The sequence below is a fragment of the Sus scrofa genome, chromosome 13 (assembly GCF_054392235.1).
Source record: "Sus scrofa isolate SSC_HxYL_T2T_F1_AM1 chromosome 13, Sscrofa_HxYL_maternal_Yorkshire_Landrace_v2.0, whole genome shotgun sequence".
Classification (NCBI taxonomy): domain Eukaryota; kingdom Metazoa; phylum Chordata; class Mammalia; order Artiodactyla; family Suidae; genus Sus; species Sus scrofa.
Genome location: NC_139395.1, coordinates 33,101,168 through 33,117,787, shown reverse-complemented (window position 1 = coordinate 33,117,787; position 16,620 = coordinate 33,101,168). Strand labels below are relative to the sequence as shown.

At 47.5% G+C, this 16,620-nt stretch overlaps 1 protein-coding gene across 4 annotated transcripts in view; it reads right to left on the bottom strand.

Moving 5' to 3' along the window:
• CMTM7 (CKLF like MARVEL transmembrane domain containing 7) overlaps window positions 1-16,188 on the bottom strand; it is a 52,221-nt gene extending 36,033 nt beyond the window's left edge. For 3 of the 4 annotated variants that reach the window (XR_014822353.1, XM_084986769.1, XM_084986768.1), the window contains exon 1: window positions 15,975-16,186. Coding sequence is in view for 3 of the 4 variants with exons in the window: in XM_084986769.1 (XP_084842895.1) it covers window positions 15,975-16,133 (159 nt within the window). In the remaining variant the exon portion in view is untranslated. 4 annotated transcript variants of the gene reach the window in all.
• Between the last annotated feature and the right edge of the window lie 432 nt (window positions 16,189-16,620).

The following is a 16,620-nucleotide window of genomic DNA, read 5'->3' as shown; positions in this document are numbered from 1 at the left end:
CACTGGATTTGAGCAGCATCAGTGACCTATGCCACAGCTTGCAGCAATGTCAGATCCTTAACCACTGAGCAAAGCCAGGGATCAAACCTGCATCCTTATGGATATTAGTCAGGTTCTTAACCCACTGAGCCACAATGGGAACTCCAACTACTCTTTAATTTTTTTAAAGTGGTTAAAAAAAAAAAAAGATTAGGAGTGCTTTCTAAATTTCAGGCACCCTGCAGTGACCTCGACAGGATGGTCACTGCCCCTTCACAGTTCAGGTCCTGGCAGAAAAGACTCACCATCAGTGGGTAATGATGACATGAGCAAGGGGATTTCAGCTAAAGAAGTTCTGGGAAGAAAGCAGAATGGAACAGGGTGATGGGGTGGTTAGGGTGGAGTTGGGGGAACCACTTTAGATGGGGGAGCTGGAGAAGGCTCTTCAGAGGCAGGACCAGGAGAAGCAGGCTGTCTCTAGCCCTAAGATGGTTTCTGTTTCCTTATTATTTTTTTTTTTTTGGTCGTGCCCACCCCATGCCAAAGTTCCTGGGCCAGGGATTGAACCCATGCCACAGCAGTAACGCCAGATCTTCAACCCACTGAGTCACCAGAGAACTCCCTGTTTCCTTATTTTTAAATATGAACAATAGGGTCTTAGAGTCCTCTTCATACAGCAGACAATGACGAGAGAATTCTGCCTCTTTAAAGCCTCAAACAGGAAGTGATGATGGCACTTCTACGCTCACTGCACTGGTGACAACTAGCCGCATGGCCACTCAAATACAAAGGCTGGGGTTGTATAGGTGTCAACCGGAAACAAGCCTTCACCCTGGGAGATGGAGCACGCCTTCTGGCGAATAGCTAAGACCTCTGCTGAACTCTGTATCCGACAGTGCACTCAGATGCTGGGCAAAAAATATGAAAGCTAATAGCACCTAAATGTGAGGCTGTTGTGAGGATTAAGCGAGGTAATTCATGCACGTTCACAGAACAGGACTTGGTAGATAAGAACCCCTTAATCAATTTCAGCCTTTGTCCCAAGCATGGGAACTTTGAGCTGTTTTTTTGGTTTTCTTAACAGAACAGGGTAGTTAAAGCTCAGCTAGAACAGTTACCTTCAGATAGGAAGTTTGCAAAAAGGACATTTGTGAAAACAAAAGTATTAAAATTGAGATAAGGTCACAATGGTCCAAAAACATTTTCTTTTCTGTTTTTTTTCTTTCCCTTTGCCTCTACTGTAGTTACAAAATATTGAGAATCAGAGGGTCTCTCCAAACTGACTTTAAACTCCAGTGATGGGGCCTGCTGTCCTGGACTCTTCACAAACATCAAGGTCAGGAAAGATAAGTAAGACTGATTCATGTAAATTGGTGCACCACTATGGTGAACAGTATGGAGGTTTCTTAAAAAACTAAAAATAGAGCTACCATTTATGATCCAGCAATCCTGCTCCTGGCATATATCCAGACAAAACTATAATTTGAAAAGATATACATACCTCAGTATTCACTGCAGCACTATTCACAAGAGCCAACATATGAAAGCAACCTAAATGTCAACTGACAGAGGAATGGATAAAGATGTGATCCAAGAGTTCTCCTGCGGCCCAGCAGGTTAAGGATCCAGTGCTGTCACTGCAGTTGTTTGGGAGCTGTGTGGGATTGGTCCCTGGCCTGGGAATTTCCACATGCCATGGGCATGGCCAAGAAAAAAAAAAAAGAGAGAGAGAAAGAAGACAAGATACATATATACAATAGAATACTACACAGCCATAAAAAAGAATGAAATAATGCCATGTGCAGGAATATGGATGGACCTAGAGATGATTATACTAAGTGAAGTAAGTCAGAGAAAGACAAATATCATATGATATCACTTATATGTGGAATATAATTTAAAAAGTAATGCAAATAACTTACTAAACAGAAACGGACTCACAGACTTCAAAAAACAAACTTATGGTTATCAAAGGGGAAATGTGGGGGGAAGAGATAAATCAGGAGTTTGGGATTAACATTTACACACTAATATATACAAAACAGATAATCAACAAGGACCTAGTGTATAACACAAGGAAATCTACTCAATAGTCTGTAATAACCTCTATGGAAAAGAATAGATTTACATGTATGTATAATTGAATCATTTTTGTGTACACCTGAAACTAACACTATATTGTAAATCAACTGTACTCCAATAAAATTAAAAATTAAATTAAAAAGATTGAAGAGATTAAAGACACATGACTACAGAAGGCAACACCGACCTGGGATGTGGCTCTAGACCAGAGAAAGGACACTAGTGGGTCACTTGGTGAAATGTGAGTAAGGCTGCTACATTAGACGGTAAGACGGGTGTTATTCACCTCCTGGTGGAGAGAACTGTACCTCAATTTGTAAGAGAAAGGTCTTCTTAGGAAATACACACTGAAGTACTGCTGGAGGAACTGCAACTTCCTCTCAGATGACCCAGAGAAAACAGTAACAACATGTATATCAATTAAAAAATGATGAAATAGGGAGTTCCCATTGTGGCTCAGTAGGTTAAGAACCTGACACGGTTTCCATGAGGATGTGAGCTTGATCCTAGGTCTCGCTCAGTGGGTTAAGGATCTGGCATTGCTGCAAGCTGTAGTGTAGGTCACGGATGCAGCTCAGAAGTGGTGTTGCTGTGGATTGGTGTAGGCGGGCAGCTGCAGCTCTGATTCAACCCCTAGCCTAGGAACTTCCATACACTTCTGTAAAAAGAAGGAAAAAAAAAAAAAAAGAATGTATACATACACACACACACACATATATACACACACACATATATATACATGTGTAGCTAAGTCCTTTGCTGTACAACAGAAATTAGCACAACATTGTAAATCAACTAGACTTTAAAAAAGAGAAAGTATTTTTAGGAGTTTCCGTCATGGCTCGGTGGTTAACAAATCCAACTAGGAACCATGAGGTTGCGGGTTTGATCCCTGGCTTCGCTCAGTGGGTTAAGGATCTGGTGTTGCCGTGAGCTGTGGTGTAGGTCGCAGATGAGGCTCGGATCCCGAGTTGCTGTGGCTCTGGTGTAAGCCGGTGACTACAGCTCCGATTAGACCCCTAGCCTGGGAACCTCCATATGCTGCGAGTGTGGCCCTAGAAAAGGCAAATAGACAAAAAAATAAAATAAAAAAGAGAAAGTCTTTTTATACTAAGGTATGTATTTTAAAAAATTTTTCTTTTTTTAGACATAATGCTATTGCATACTTAATAGACTATAGTGTAAATGTAACTTTTATATACACTAGGAAATCGAAAAATTTGTGTCTCATTTTTACCGGGATAATCGGATATTTGCTTCACTGTGTTGATCTGGAACTGAATCAGTGATCTCTCTGAAGATGCCTGTACAGGACTGATGTCATCGTGAACTGTACTCAGCAAGGGGACGCCCATCAGGTTCATGGGATGCATGGTAACTACATGCTCTCATTTTTCCTCTGCCCAAAGCGGCAGCCAGTAGTCAGGACATACTGTCAATAATGACACTCAAGGGCCCTTGTAAAACCCATGTCATGTCATCAATACAAGGGTCAGTGGTGCCTCCCCTACCTTTGCCAAGTGAAACTCACTAGAGTATGTGTCAATCAGGCCCCCATCTCTGATCAATAGGTCCTTCCAAGGAGTTAAAGCAGATATAGTCAAGTTATTTACTGAAGTTCCCATTGTGGCTCAGTGGTAAAAACCTGACATAGTGTCCATAAGGATGTGGGTTTGATCCCTGGCCTTGCTTAGTGGGTTAAGGATGTGGCATTGCTGCAAGCTGCAGTGTAGGTCACAGACTCAACTGGGATCCTGTGTTGCTGTGGCATAGGCTGGCAGATGCAGCTCCGATTCAATCCCTAGCCTGGGAACCTCCATATGCCACAGGCGCAGCTTGTAAAAAGAAAAAAAAAGTTATTTACAGCATGCTGACATTGCTTATAATTCTTCCCTAACAGGTTATAGAGGGAGTTCCCTAGTGGTCCAGTGGTTAGTATTCATCACTTTCACTGCTGTGCCCTGGGTTCAGTCCCTGGTCTGGAAAATGAAAGCTACTGCAGGCCATGGCCAAAATAAATAAATTTTAAAAAGTTACAGAAATAATTTTGCTCTCTATTGATTTGATTTTTTTTCATTCAACAAACATTGATTTGTTTTCTTCCCTCCTTGCTTCAAATAGGAGTTGAACAAAATAACAAAACTGTTTAAGTTGAAAAAAATAACAAAACCGCAAAAAGTCACAACAGAAGTCCTTCGCTGCCTATAAGGCAGCTGCCTGGCCCCACAGATCCAGGGAGCGCCTGGGTAAGAAGACAGATAAACCAGTTTGACAGGTGGAAGGAGGCCAGAGTCGGTTTGCTGCCTGCCTCCTCCCACTCCCCCCAAAGTGAACCCACTGAAGGCCTGAGAAGAGGTCAGATCAATGAGAAAGTCATTCCAAAGGCTCCTGAGAGACACAGGCTGGCGCTCTTCAGTGCCTAGTTCAATCCGGCCTCCTTTAACGGAGGCAGTGTATCCAGACCCCAGTGACTGCAGAAGGCGCCACTAATTCCTCACACCTGCAAACTTCTTTGAATAATGTCCTTTGCACAGCTGTCCGGCTCAGGGGTCCCCTCTCTGGTCTGTAGCCAATGCACAGAACAAAAATCAATGCACACTGCCAAAACAGGGGCATCTCTGTGGTCCACCTCACCCGCCAGAGCGCCCACACGATCAGGCGGAGGGATACTTCTCAAACGCTGGGTCTAGTCTTCCTCCTGCCCTTGCCCGCTGCCCTCACTCTAGAAACCATCGCATGAGACGCCCCAGCTCCAGCTCTGCTTTTCGGGAAGCTGACTTCAACACTTCCTGTGATGGATGTTGGGAATTTTTTTTTTCTTTTTAGGGCCACACCTGTGGCATATGCAAATTCCCAGGCTAGGGGTCTAAACAGAGTAGCAGCTGAGGCCTATCCCATAGCCACGGAAACACCGGATCTGAGCCACGTCTGGGACCTATGTGTAGCCTGATGCTACTCGCGCTCCTCAACCCACGGAGCGGGGCCAGGGATCAAACCCCCATCCTCAGGGAGACTACGTTGGATTCTTAATCTGCAGAGGCACAATGGGAACCCCAGGTGTTGGGAAATTCTAAGAAAAATTCTGGTCATGCAGGTCTTCTTGTTCCCTAGACTTTTCTGGTTCTTGACATTAAAAAAAAAATTTTTTTTTTTTGGTCATGTCCACAGCCTGCAGAAGATCTCCCACCAGGGACTGAACCCGCACCACAGCAGCCACAACAGTGACAACCTCGAACCCCTTACCGGCTGAACCACCAGGGTACTCCCTAACATCTTAAATAAAGTCAAGTGGGAGACCAGAGCAGTGGAACTCTGAGCTCTGAACACTAAGGAGAGCCTCTCAATGACAGTGGATGCAGAAGATCCCTGAAACTGTAAGGAAACCACAGGTGATGTTTGAGAATCTGAGTTACAGGCCAGATGAAAAAATTTCTAAGAACAGCCAACATCTGGCCCAGCCATTCTACTTTCAGGAATTTCTCTTTCTGATAATCTTTTACACACACAAAACTATGATATACACAAAGCTGCCCACAACAGCATTAGGAGGTAACAAAAGATGTGAAATAATCTAAATGTCTGTCAACAGGGACAGGTCATATAAATCATGGTAAATCCATTCTTTGGGACATATGCAGCTGTTAAGGAAAATGAGAATGAGAACACTCTGAATGCATACGGAATGATTAAGACGGAAAGCAAACACAAAGAGAAACATAAAACTACTCTTGAAGGATATACAAGAAACTGATACTACTGGCGGCCTCCAGGAAGGGAAAAGGGTGAACTGGGAGGACTTTTTCTACTTTAAAAAAAAAAAAAAATTTTTTTTTTTTTTTTGTCTTTTTAGACAGTAGCATATGGAAGTTCCCAGGCTGGGGGTCAAATTGGAGCTGCAGCTGCTGGCCTATACCACAGACACAGCAACATGGGATCCAAGCCATGTCTGTGACCTACACCACAGCCCACGGCAGTGCTGGATCCTTAACCCACTGAGTGAGGCCAGGGATTGAACCCGCATCCTCATGGATCCTAGTTGGGTTCGTTAACCACTGAGCCATGAAAGGAACTCCTACTTTTAAAATCTTGATCATGTGAATGTTATCTATTCAAAAAAAGTAAATACCACTTTAACAACTGTACAAACACAGTTATTGTTTACATATGGATTTTAATTTTTTTCAAATAGCTCTGGGGAGGGACCTCAGAGGGCAGCCAGACTGCTGGGCCTTAGAGGCAGTTTTACAAGCCGAGTGGCGGCTGCACAGAAGGTATTTAAACTCCCACACAGTTTCCCCATCTGTAAAATGGAAATACTGACACCTCTTGGAGATGTAATGATGAGTGAGTTCTCACATACAAAGCATTCAGCATGACGCCCAGAGCAAGAACTCAACCAACAGATTTACTCCACAGGATTTCGATGACCTATGACCACAGCCCAGATAAAAATTGTGTAATTTTTATAAAAATGGAGTTCCCGGGAGTTCCCGTCGTGGCACAATGGTTAACGAATCCGACTAGGAACCATGAGGTTGCGGGTTCGATCCCTGCCCTTGCTCAGTGGGTTAATGATCCGGCGTTGCTGTGAGCTGTGGTGTAGGTTGCAGACGCGGCTTGGATCCTGCTTTGCTGTGGCTCTGGCGTAGGCCAGGGGCTACAGCTCCAATTCGACCCCTAGCCTGGGAACCTCCATATGCAAAGAAATAGCAAAAAGACAAAAAAAAAAAAACAAAAAAACTAGTATCCATGAGGATGTGGGTTCGATCCCTGGCCTCACTCAGTGGGTTAAGGATCCAGCGTTGCCACGAACTGTGGTGTAGGTCACAGATGCGGCTCAGATCTCGCATTGCTGTGGCTGTGGTGTAGGCTGGCAGCTGTAGGTCCAATTCGATCCCTAGCCTGGGAACTTCTATATGCTGTGTGTGCGGCCCTAAAAAGCAGAAATAAAATAAAATAAAAATGGCACTGTAGGAGTTCTCTTGTGGCACAGTGGGTTGGGTGCTGTCACTGCAGCAGCTCAGGTCGCTTCTGTATAGGAACTTCTGTATACTATGGGCATAGCCAAAAAAAAAAAAAAAAAAAAAGACACGGTTTTTCCTGCCTCCTGCACTGGTATTGCCCAAGCTTTTCTTGCTAAGAAGCAACCATGAGAGCCCCAGATCTGATGCAGGAGGCAGAGGCTTCTGTGGGTGTATTAGATACCTACATATCAAATTACCCCAAGTCAGTAGCTTAAACCAACACTAATTTATCATCTCCCAGTTCCCACTGGTCTGGAACCCCAGTAAACATCCCTGCTCACGGCCTCACATGGCTACAATCTAGATATTGGCCAAGCTGGGGCTTTAATCTGAGGCCTGGACCAAGCTCATTTGTTGCAGCTGTAGGACCGAGGTCTTTATTTTCTGGCTGCCTTTTAGCTGAGGGCTGCTCTCAGCTTCTAGACATGATCCACAGATATCTGCCACGTGGCCCTGTGCCAGGCCTTCTCTCAGCAAGGCAGGAGTTTACTTCTCCAGGGCCAGCAAGAGACTCTCTCCTCTTGGGAAGAAGCCAGTACCTCTTTTAAGTGCTGTCACCTGATTTGGTCAGGTCTATCTGGAGATGATGTCCTTCTGACCAACCCAGAATCAACTGATTTGGAACGTTAATGACATCTGCAGCATCCCTTCACCTTGACACACGACATAACCACAGGAATGACATCCCATCACCTTGGCTACATTCTTTTGGTTAGAACAAGTCACACGTCCCACCCACACTCAAGAGGATGGAATTACATAAGGTTGTGACTCACTGGGGGTCCCCCTAGGCAGTTCCTAGGGTGTGCCTGCCACAGTGGGCTAGACTGGGAACCAGTTTGTCATACACAGAGAGACAGCACACCATGGGGGTGGGAGGGTCAGGCCTTGGCCACAACTGGGTTTGAAGGCCAACTCCAGAATTTAATGGACCTTGGGCAAGTTACAAGACCTCTCAGTCTTCATTCAACCAAAAGAAGGGGGAAATAAATAATGAACAGAGTCATTAAGGGTTACCCTAAGGGAAACTGCATGTAAAATGGCCTGATATAAGAGAGCAGACACTCAAACCATAGTTCTCCTCTCTGGAGGAACTTAGGACTTAAACAGACGAATGATACTAATGGTCTCCTCTTAAGCCTTCCAGCAGCCCAGTCAGTAACATGTGAGACACTTTCTAAACTACTACACATGCTGTCTGGCCTACACACCCAGGAGGGGTTTTCCCCACTCTGCAAAGGGTTTTCGTCTCTGGCAAAGAGTGAAATTGCCATTTGCACCTGCTGTGACATCTCAGAGCGCCTCCTTTTAGATTAGCTACCCACCCACTAGTGAGGAGCCAAATGTATAAATTATGGACCAACCAAATAATAAACTCATATGTCATCATCACAGCATCATTTTCTTTTCTTTTCGTCTTTTTAGGGCTGCTCCTGTGACATATGGAGGTTCCCAGGCTAGGGACTGAATTGGAGCTGCAGATGCTGCTTACACCACAGCCACAGCAATGCCAGATCCTAGCCTTGTCTTTGACCTACACCACAGCGCACGGCAATGCTGGATCCTTAACCTACTGAGCAACGCCAGGGATCGAACCTACGTACTCATCCGTACTAGTCAGGTTCATTTCCTGAGCCAAGACGGGAACTCCACAGCATCATTTTCGAATGAGGTTTAAGGAGTTCCTGTCATGGCTCAGCGGAAATGAACCTGCTAGCATCCACGAGGACACAGGTTCGATCCCTGGCCTTGCTCAGTAGGTTAAGAATCCAGCATTGCTGTGAGCTGTGGTATAGGTCACAGATTCGGCTCGGATCTGGTGTTGCTGTGACTGTGGTGTAGGCTGGCATCTACACTGATTCAACCCCTAGTCTGGGAACTTCCATATGCCACAGGTGTGGACCTGAAGAATAAAATCAAATGACATGAGAAAATACTCATGACATATTGATAATGGGGAAAGAAAAAAAAAAAAAGACTCCAAACTGCCCTTTCATGAGCTCAAGATCCGGACTCAAATGGCCTGGCCAAAAAGCCCGTTTCACTACTTATAACTTTGTGACTTTGGGACAAGTCATCTAATTTCTCTATGTTTCCTCACCTGTAAAACGCAGCTAATGATAAGACCTACCTACCTATCATGAGGATTAAATGAGGTCACACACATGTAACACCTAGCCCAGTTGCTGTCACCTAATGGGAACTCAATACATGATAGACAATAATAATAATATTAGTTAAGTATCACTTTCAACATTTGAGAGGAAAAGTTTAAAAAAATACTTGTTTATAAACAATTTTAGCATTGTTGCTTCCTCCTTAGAGGAATAATAATAATTAAAAAAACCTAAGAGAAAAGTAAAAAGATATGGAGGTCATGCTATATTTAGTAACTCTCCACTTTTCAGAAGGTCCAACTTATTCTGAAAAATAAGCACCTGAAAGCACCTAATTAATTTTTCCATTTCTCCCCTTTCCCATTCCCTTCTGAAGGAATTTCACTTTTTCCATCTCTAAAAATGAGGATGTTATCTGTTACACTCTAAGTTTCACAGCAGTTCTTTTTGTGGGTAATATGTGGAAACCATATTTCCCTTTACCCATCCATCTATCCCTCTATCCATCTAAAGTAAAAGGAACAGCCTTGTCACTGCCTCTGCTGATTAAGACAAACCAGGTGAAAGAAATTCTCTGCAAGGGGGCTGAGGAGCTTCTTGGTTCTGATTCTGCCAGGGAACGGAGCGAGCTGGGCTGGCTGGAGAGAGAGCCCGTGCTCCCTGTGAGCCCTCCTCCCTCCCAAAGAACCGGGGCTAGAGGACCAGCAGCCAGTGCTGGGCCCTGAGCCAGGCCACCGATGCCAGGAGTTGCTAAGGACCCCAGAGAGGAATGAATGCAGCAGGCAAGGGAACTGCTGAGCCAAATGAGTGACAAAGAAGGAGAGCATGTGGCAGGCGGCGGGTCAGAGGGAGGACGCTGGGCAGCACGCCGGGGCCAGCACAGCGGGCGGGTGGCAGGGGGAGGAAACAGATGGACGGCCAGGGGCCAGAGCAGGAAGCTCCATCGCTGAGAGCAGGAGGAAGGGAGGAGAGAAGATGCCATCCCTGATACAGAACTGAAATAAATGCATTGACCTATACACGGAGGCCCAGGGATGGGCTGGAGGGCCTCCAGAACTCACTGTCATGCCAGAAACCCTGTGGACTCTGTTCAGACTCATGGGGCACCAACCCATACCCCCTCTCAGCGGCACCCTGGTCCCCCAGCCTTGTGGATCCCTCTGCTCCTGTTTTCATCAGTACACGCTCCTCTGGCCAGTGGCTCTGGATCTGGGTTGAAGGCGGTCATTTGGGGTGTTCTGGAGAGGGATTCTTGCTAGTAGTTAGGAAATCCACACACTCTGCAGCCTGAATAAATAAGGCCCGACAACTGTGTAGTCCTATCATCCTTCCATTATGTGCACAGGCTGTTGCCATCACTTAACTGCAAATGCATTCAAAACAGCACGAAAATGGAGTTCCCTTGTGGCTCGGTTGGCTAAGGATCCAGCACTGTCACTGCTGTGGCGCAGGTCTGATCCTTGGCCCTGGAACGTCCACATGCCATGGGCAGGGCCAAAAATAAAATAAAATAAAAATTTAAAATAAGTAAAAATAATAAATAAATAAAAATAATCTTCCATCTCACCAATGTCACTGTTTCTTTTCCAAACCAGCAGACACAAAAAATAGTATTATGGCTTAAAATATCATTACCATCACATTGTTTCTGGGTGATGCAGGGGCATCCGTTAATTTCCAGAGGTTAAAAAGTCTAGAAGATTGTTTAACGCCACCATGCTCAGAAGGGCAAGAGGCACTCCATTGCTCTCTCAGGGAAAGGTCACAGCCATTTATCCTGGGGAAGTATTTACAGCTTTGTACACCAATACTTCTCTGCACGGGCGTTCAGCACAGCCTTGTTCGTGAAAGGGCAGAAGTGGAAGCTTCTTGAGACACAAAAAGGGGGAGGGGGCTGCTCACAAAGACCATGGTACATCTGTGACTGGCTACAAAAACCAATTACACAGGAACGGTCAGCCACACAAGAAATCATTCATCGCATATTAAGCAAAATATGCATTTTACAAACTGTATAGTATCGTCCTACTTTGGTAAAAACAAAACAAAAGCAACAACCGCAAATTATATGTGTCCATTATGAAATAGTATAAAATCTTACTCTAAATAGTAATCTTGGGGGAGTTCCTTTGTGCCGCATGGGGTCAAGGATCTGGTGTTGTCACTGCTGTGGCTTGGGTGGAGGCTGGGGTAGGGGTTCCATCCCTGGCTAGAGAACTTCCTCATGTTGTGAGCATAGCCAAAACAACAACAACAACAACAACAACAACAAAAACAAAACTGGGGAAGAGGGAGTGGGAGAGTCTGTTGTCTTCTTTGTGTCTCCTGAAGTTTCTACAGTGAACTATTACCTCTGTCATCAGGAATAACATCCATAACTTTTGTTTTCTTTTTGGCCTCATCCTCGGCATGCAGAAGTTCTGGGGCCAGGCATTGAACCTGTGCTGTAGCAGTGACAATGCCATAGCCTTAACCCACTGAGCCACCAGGCAACTCCCCACTTGACCAGTGATGGACAGCAGATTCTTATTCTTGGATCAGGATTAGGTGGGGGTCAGAGACCCTTTTTTCTTTTTTTGGTCTTTTTTTTTTTTTTTTGTCTTTTCAGGGCCATACCTGCGGCATATGTAGGTTCCCAGGCTAGGGGTCAAACTGGAGCTGTAGCCACTGGCCTACACCACAGCCACAGCAACAAGGGATCCAAGCCGCATCTGCAACCTAAACCACAGCTCATGGCAATGCTGGATACTTAACCCACTGAGCAAAGCCAGGGATCGAACCCACAATCTCATGTATGCTAGTCAGGTTTGCTAACTGCTGAGCCATGACGGGAACTCCGGGGTCAGAGACTCTTGACAGTGAGGTTCTTGGCTGCCCTTAACTCTCCAGCTTCAAGGAAATAGGACATGGGTATGCGGACTGCATTTGGGAACCAAACTGGGCTCCCTTCTCTACAATGGTCTGGAAGAGAACACACTGGGGTGGGCCATTCTGAGCTTTGCTGGTTCATTCTCCACTCACAGGTCCATCCACAGTTGTATCTCCCACGGTCTAATTCCCTGTGGGGTCTGGGCTGTGAATATCCGAGTGAAGTGCGCACTTGCCCTTGGCTCCAAGGCCTTCGGGCCGCACCCTCCCACCAGAGAACTCAGGCACTTTCCCCAGACTCACACCCACTTAGGATCCACTCAGCTTGGACAGGCTCCTTCAATCCTATTTCAGACAACATATCTCTATAGGATAGTTAAGTATTTGCAATGCACTCATTACTAGGCAGAAATGAATAAAATGGTAACCAAGTTTGATCCAAATGAATCCCTGTGATAATCAAAAGTTTTCACAAAGTTTCCAAAATGACCCATAGGGGGCTGTACAGCCCCAGGCTGAGAACCACCACTTCAATGGTGGGTTGACACTACAGGATGCTTCTGGGATAGTCCTAGAAAAAGGACCATACCCTCACCCATGATTAAGCAAGCCTTGGAGGGTACAGTCAGGGCATATTTCTCCTGACTCACTCACACTACTCCTGGCCCCGCTCCCTCCCCTCCAATCATTACCAATATTCCTTCCTCCAGTCTCTGAGCCATCGTCTGTGCTCTTTCTTCTGGTAAGAGCTGTTCTCTCATCCTTTAAATATCCCTTCCTCAGAAATGCCCATTCTTACCTTCCGGACAGTGCAGGCCCCCCAGTTGATTTTTTTTTTTTTTTTTTTTTTTTTACAACTGCACCTGAAACATATGGAAGTTCCCAGGCTAAGGGTCAAATCAGAGCTGCAGCTGCCGGCCTATGCCAGACTGGAGCCAAAGGTACGACCTACGCTACAGCTTGCAGCAACGCTGGATTTCTAACCCACTGAGCAAGGCCAGGGATTGAACCCCCATTCTCATGGATCCTAGTTGGGTTCTTAACCTGCTGAGCCACAAGAGGAACTCCAACCCTAGTTAATTTTCTGTGTACTGAGGACCTCTCTTTCATAGCTTTTTATACTTATAATCATTTTATTAATGTTTATTTTCCCTATTAGAGTATCAAGAAGACAGAGACTAATCTGTCTTGTTTACTGTTTCCACACTTCCCTAGAAAACAGTAGGTACTCAATATTTACTGAGTAAATAAATGAACCTTCTGAAAGACTTTTAGATTTCAACCTTTATTGCTTATGGAAAATACATTGGGGGGGGGGGGTGTTCCCTGGTGGTCTAGCAGTTAGGATTCAGTGATTTCACTGCCAAGGCTTGAATTCAATCCTTAGTCTGGGAACTGAGATCCCACATAAAGCCACTGCATGCCACAGCCAAGAAAAGAAAAAACCTTGAAAAAAAAAAGAAACTAATTTTGATTCTCCTTCCATATCATGGTTCTATAAATGTTATATATAGTCTCTGGTGAAAGGATCCATCTTGTTAAAGGCTGTATTTCCACACACCTCGCTTGCACAGAGGTAAGACCAGAGTAGATGTTCAGTAAGTGAGATGAAGCCTCTTTCTAAATGTCAGGATGGGAAGATTATCTTGAATTGCCCAGTACTGGCCCATGTTGTTCTCTCTCTCCTTCCTTTCCACCCTCTTTCCTTCCTCCCCGCCCCACCCAGCATCACCTACCTCTGACTTAGGCATATTGATTAAAGACACTGAGAGGCCAGTGGGGCACTCCCAAACAGACATATCTACACTCAACTCTCAAGATTCAGCTCAAATGTCACCTTCGTCTTCCTTCCATCCTTCCTCCCTTATGTGGGCAATCACAGAGCTTTCATCTCCCTGACCAGGCAGTTTGGGGACTTCTCTGCCTCCTCAGCAGAACCACAGACTTCCTGAAAGGCAAGGGCTTTGTCAACAGAAACAGAGATGAATATGGCACTCACAAACACACTCACGAACACACTGACCAGGAGTGCTGGTGGAACAGGAGCAAGGGTCCCTGGACCCCTGCATAACTGGGGCACCCTTCCACCTCAGGCCCCTCAGGGACCCAAGTGATGCCAGGAGACCTGGCTCTTTAGGTCAGGCTCTTGTGAGGTTCCAGATGGACATTCCAATAGGGTGCTTGGGACGACTCCCAGAAAAGAGAATGGGGAGGAGCTAGAGAAGGGGCCCAAGTGAACAGTCTTAAATGGTTTCGCTGTTGTAATATGACCATCCTGCAAAGGCAACTTCACTCCCAAGGGGTCTGCTCAAACCAGCCTGCAGTCATAGGGGGGTCCCCTGTGCAGGAAGAAGGTGTCAGAATCCTCTGGGCACACAGAGGAGCTATTCTCCAAGTCTTTGTTCTCTTTGAAACAACCAGATCATCACCTGCAACTTGGCACACGAATCACAGTTAAGAGGCTAGCTTAGGAGCTTAAATTGAAATGGAGGTTTGTCTTCACAATCTTTGTCCATTAAACTCATGGACCAAGATGGAGGCTCTGATTACAATCTTGGTCCACCAAACTCACCATACAGCTCAGCTGGGGCCTGACCCACCCCCACCCATTTTTTTAAGGATGCGGAGGTAGGTTAGCCCCCTCAATTTGACTGATCAGACCGCTTAGCCTAGATCAAAAAAAAAAAAGAAAGAAAAAAGAAAAAAAAAAAAAGCCTTGCTCAAAACCAACACAGCTCAACATAATTTTTTTTTTGTTAATAGCTAAAATGCCCCTACTTTCTAATTTTTGGTCCACTTCAATGCTCTTCGAGAAAAGGGAACTCAATCCCCCTTCCTTTCAGGTCTGGCCAAGCAGAAAACCAGAGCCCTCTGTACACACTCAGCATCCAGAGCAACAGCGCTACGGATACTTGGACAGACCTTCATCCCGCGCCCATCCCTGGGGCTGATGCAGCTGCCCTGGCCCTGGCTCTGGCTCTGTGACCGGGTGGCTAACCCACATCCCTTCCTTCACACCCCCTTTCAAAATTACCACTTCCCCGTCCACCATTCCGGCTGCAAACAGTACAATGAGTGGAGTCACAGAACAGCCCAGCTCAGTTTCAAAACATATCCAACAAACGGGAAAGGTGTTTTCCTTAAGATTTAAATATTTTAAGGAAGAAAAAAAAAAAAAACGGGAAGGGAGAAAACAGTGCGGAACAAGGGCTCAGGCCGGGAAGGTCTGCCCTGGTGGAGGTCCCTGCAGCTCTGGTCGCACTCGGCGCCTGGGCTTTCGTCCTGCCCGTCTCCAAAATGACCCCCAGTCTGGCGACCCCGGCTCCCCAAAATCGACGTTCCCCAGTGACCGCTGCCGTCCAACGGCCGCGAGACCCCCTTTGAAGCTTGACGGCTGCCGCACGGATGCTTTCTCTCCCCGCCCCGCTCCGCTCCGGGAAGCCAGGCCTTCGGACTCCGCGCTCGGAGGAGGAAGCCCCGCGGCGAGCGGCTCCAGAAAAGAGGCGGCCGCGACCGAGAAGAGGTCGGGTTCCGCGGCCTGAGTGCCGCCGCCCGGGCACTCTCCCCTCCCGGCTCGGGTCCGAAGCTGCGCGGCCCGAGAAAAGGAAGGAAGACGCACAGGAACTTTGGCGGCGGCTTCGGTCACGAGCGGGCAGGCCCCTCAGAACTGCTGGAAACACTTGGGACCCCGGAGCGGGGGCTGCTGGAGCAGACCGAGTGGGGCGGAGTTCCAGCGCGGGAGCTGCACGCTCAACTCGCCCGAGGAAGCCCCCTCCGACTTGACTTGGGCGGTACGCTCTCCGCCGGGGGGCGGGATGCTCCGGCGGCGGGCGCGATCCCTCCCCGGACTCTGCCCTCCAGGTCTCCCCGTGTGACCCCCGGCCCGCTCCCGAGCCTCTCTCACCATCTGCGCCACTTTCAGCAGCGCCGCGTGGGTGCGGGGGTAGAAGGGGTCCAGCAGCCCTTCCGACGAGCCCGCGCCCGGCTGCCCCGCGCCAGCACCGGGTCCCGAGGAGCTGCCGCTGCTGCACGTGGTGCGAACGAGCCCAGCTCCGTGCGACATTTCGCAGCCCCTGCCCGCCCGCCGCCTCCTCCGGCCGGGGCCGAAGGCCAGCTGCGAAGGGGCGGAGTGGGGCCGCGGGGCGGGGCGGGGCCGCGGGGCGGGACCCTAGCGTCCGGGAGAGGCGCTAGCGCCCCGGGCCCGCGCGGGGACGCTCACCCAGCCTCGGCGGGACCTGGCCGGGGAGGGCCCGGTTCGCGATCTCCGGAAAGGTGGCTGCACCCCCTAGCCCTCGGGGAGGCGCGGAAGTCGGGCTGGAGGGAGGAGGGAAACCAACGCCCTGGGCCGTGGCCTTTCCGAGGTGGGCGAGGCCCGGGCACAGCTGGGTTTGGGCCTCCTGGGATTTGGTGTGGGCGCGCCTGCGAATGTGTGCTAAGAGCGCTTGATTGAAGTGTAACTCGCATACACTGAAATGCCCAAACCCTCCGTGTTCAGCTCCGTTAATTGTTCTGTATGTGTACGTACACCTGTGTAACCCCCCCGCCCCAGC